The 3,518-nt window shown below is 37.7% G+C and overlaps 1 protein-coding gene across 1 annotated transcript; it reads right to left on the bottom strand.

Moving 5' to 3' along the window:
- Positions 1-465: 465 nt before the first annotated feature.
- LOC109133704 (secreted RxLR effector protein 161-like) lies at positions 466-1,089 on the bottom strand. The gene has a single exon (XM_019247360.2). It carries the CDS (start codon positions 1,087-1,089, stop codon positions 466-468), a length of 624 nt encoding a protein of 207 aa, XP_019102905.2.
- Positions 1,090-3,518: the final 2,429 nt, after the last annotated feature.

The raw sequence follows: 3,518 nt of genomic DNA, 5'->3' as shown, positions 1-3,518 counted from the left end.
GCCTTAGTATGTTTGTCAAGTCATCAACCGACTAAGGCAAGATTTTATTTGCTTTATTTCTAGATTACTCTAGCTAGCCTAGGTAGTAGTATTCTAGATTATTCTAGGCATTAAAGATCTAGTGTTTTCTAGCTAATTTACGCCTTCACACATATTTTAGATATTTGCCTAGATTTTTCTAGATTAATATTTTAACAGTCCCTTTTAATCTGAAAAATCTTGGACACTAAGTTGTCTTCGGAACTGGATGAATTTCTCTGTTGGAATTGCTTTTGTGAATATGTCGGCAAGTTCCTCCCCTGTCTTGCAGAATTGTAGCTTGATCTCTTGTTTGTCGACCAACTCTCGAATGAAATGATGTTGTATTTCGATGTGTTTCGTGCAGCTGTGAAAGACTGGATTCTTTGTCGTGGCTATTGCTGACATGTTGTCGCTGTAGATAGTTGTTGGTTCTTTTGTTGTATGTTATAAATCTTCTATAATTCTTTTAAGCGATATTGCTTCACATGCTGCACTTGTTGCTGCTACATACTCTGCTTCTGCTGATGACAGAGCTACTGTATCTTGTTTCTTTGATGACAAAGAAATAGCCTTGGTTCCCAGCTGGAAGACGTAGCCACTTGTACTCTTCCGATCGGCAATGCTTCCGGCCCAATCGTTGTCTGTATATCCTGTAAGCTTGTGATTTTCCGCTGTCTCGTACAAAATTCCATAACTTTTTGTTCCCTTGACATACCTGAGAATCCTTTTTCCTGTTGCCAGGTGAGCTTTACTTGGCTCACTCATGAACATTGACATAATGCTTACAGAATGAACTATGTTTGGTCTCGTGTGTGTGAGATATATGAGAGAGCCGACCAGACTTCGACATATTGATGCATCGACCTTCTCTGTTCCATCATTCTTGGATAGCTTCTCATTAAGTGACATTGGTGTAGCCAATGGCTTGCATTCACTCATGTTGAACTTTTTAAGTAGCTCGTCTGCATATTTCTTTTGTGAGAGAAATATTCTTCCTGGGCATTGCTTGACTTGCATACCAAGGAAATATTTCATGGCTCCAAGGTCGGTCATTTCATATTCCGACATCATTGCCTTCTTAAATTCCTTATATCATTTTTGAATTAGTGCCTGTGTAGATTAGATCATCTACATAAAGACACAATATGAGAAAATCTTGTGATCCTTGGGCCTTGATATATATTGATAGCTCACTTGGGCTTTTTATAAACCCAATTTGAACACTAGTAGAATAAATGCTATTTGCTGCGCTGATATTGCTGCGGTTTTACCTATACGCAGCAATATAACACGCAAAAAGAAAAAATAGAAATTGACAATATTGCTGCGGTTCACGCCAAAAACCACAACAATATTGTCTAACGGATACTTTTGAAAATAAAGTGGGGCCTTAAACAACAAATATTGCTGCGGTTTCCATGTAGGACCGCAGCAATATATTAAAATAATAATAAAAATAAATATTTTACTATATTGTTGCGGTTCTTAAAGAAAACCGCAGCAGTATCATTAAAAAAATTATATATAACACATCATTAGGGTTTTTTTCCCTTACATTTTACCTCCCAACCTCACGCCTCACTGCTCACACGCTCAGCATCTCATCTCTCAGCCTCTCAACCTTCTCTCTCTCAACCTCTCTCAACCTCTCTTCTCTCTCATCTCCTCTCGACCGTCAACCTTCGACCGGATTGTTCGTCAACCTTCGAAAGGAGCAACGCGGAGAAACCGCCAAGCGCACCGGCTCGACCAGATTTCTTCGTCACTCCTCTACTCCGCCGTGATTTCTTCGTCGACCGCAAGCGTTCTTCGTCGCCTCTGACGAGTTCTTCGTTTTTCCTCAGGTTTGGTGATGTTTTTTTTTTTCTTTCGATTTTCAGATCCAGATTGTTCGTCACTTCTCTACTAGGCCGTTCGATCCAGATTTCTTCGTCCACCGCAAGCGTTCTTCGTCGGCCTCTGACGAGTTCTTCGTTTTTGTTTTTTCTTTTTTTCGTTTTTTTGGCTATCAGTTGGTCGACGGCTGTTTGTTTTCCTCAGGTTTGGTGATGTTTTTTTTTCTTTCGATTTTCAGATATTGTAATATATTTTAATGCTTTTTTGTTTAATTTTGTAGTTACAGTTTAATTATAGTGTGGTGATATTGTTTTTTAAGATTTTATTTTCGATTTTCAGTTTTTCACATTCTTAGTTTTTTCATTACAGCTTTTTAAATTGGTAGTTTCTTAGTTTTTTTAGTTTTAATTTGTTTCTTAGTTTTTCATTTTAGTTTTTCTTTTGTATTGGGTGTTTGTAGTAGTGATTTCTTGTAGCTATGTAATATATATTATAAAAAATTTAAGCTTCGAGAAGATTTAAAAAAAAAAAATTTTACCTGTCCACGTCTATTGTTGCGGTTTTTGGGACAAAACCGCAGCAATATGTGTATTTTTTATTATTTAATATAACATATTGCTGCGGTTTTCCGTAGAAACCGCAACAATATGCTGTATTATTCTGATATAAAACACTAATATTAATGCGGTGTATCCCAGAAACCGCAGCAATATCTGCATATATTGCTGCGGTTTAAAACCGCAGCAATATTATTAATACCTATTGCTGACCCCTTAATTGCTGCGCGCCCAAAACCGCAGCAATATGGCACTTTTTAACCGCAGCAAATAGCATTTATTCTACTAGTGGAAGTAGGTAGCCATCTATTTTGCTATTCCAGGCCCTGGGTGCTTGCTTAAGCCCATAAAGGGCTTTACGAAGGCGGTATACTTTGTCTTCTTTGCCTTCAATGAGATATCCTTGCGGTTGCTGAACATATACTTCTTCTTCAAGCTCCCCATTCAAAAATGCTGACTTGATATCTTATTGAAAGACTGGTAATTTAAGTTGAGCAGCAAGAGCAAGGACTGAGCTGATAGTCTCCATGCGGACAACAGGAGCATATGTCTCATTAAAGTCAATCACTGGTTGTTGGGAGTAACCTTTTGCGACGAGACGAGCCTTGTAACGGTTTGAGTTTTACACTATTCACCAACTCGACTTAGGGCCTGTTCTCCCCAGCTTATTTTCAGTTCAGTTCAGTTCAGTTAAGTTCAATTCAGTTCAGTTCAGTTCAATTCAGTTCAGTTCAGTTCAATTCAGTTCAGTTCAGATCAGTTCAGTTCAGACCAGTTCAATTCAGTTCAGTTCAGCTCTTGACAATACTTTTACTCTCACATATCACTATTCATTTCAGTTCAGTTCAATTCAGTTCAGTTCAGTTCAGATCAGTTCAGTTCAGATCAGTCCAGATCAGTTCAATTCAGTTCAGTTCAGTTCAATTCAATTCAATTCAGTTCAGTTCAATTCAGTTCAGTTCAGTTCAGCTGTTTTATGCCGAAGAGAACAGGCCCTTAGTTTATGTTTGGTGTATTATAGTTAAGGAAAAACATATTCATGTGGGATTTTGTTAGATTCGTCTGAATGTATATTTTTTAATATATACTTCCTCCGTTTCTTTT

This window comes from Beta vulgaris, chromosome 3 (assembly GCF_026745355.1).
Source record: "Beta vulgaris subsp. vulgaris cultivar EL10 chromosome 3, EL10.2, whole genome shotgun sequence".
Taxonomy (NCBI): domain Eukaryota; kingdom Viridiplantae; phylum Streptophyta; class Magnoliopsida; order Caryophyllales; family Amaranthaceae; genus Beta; species Beta vulgaris.
Note: the sequence above shows the minus strand (reverse complement) of the source record. Positions and strands in the feature narration are given on the sequence as shown.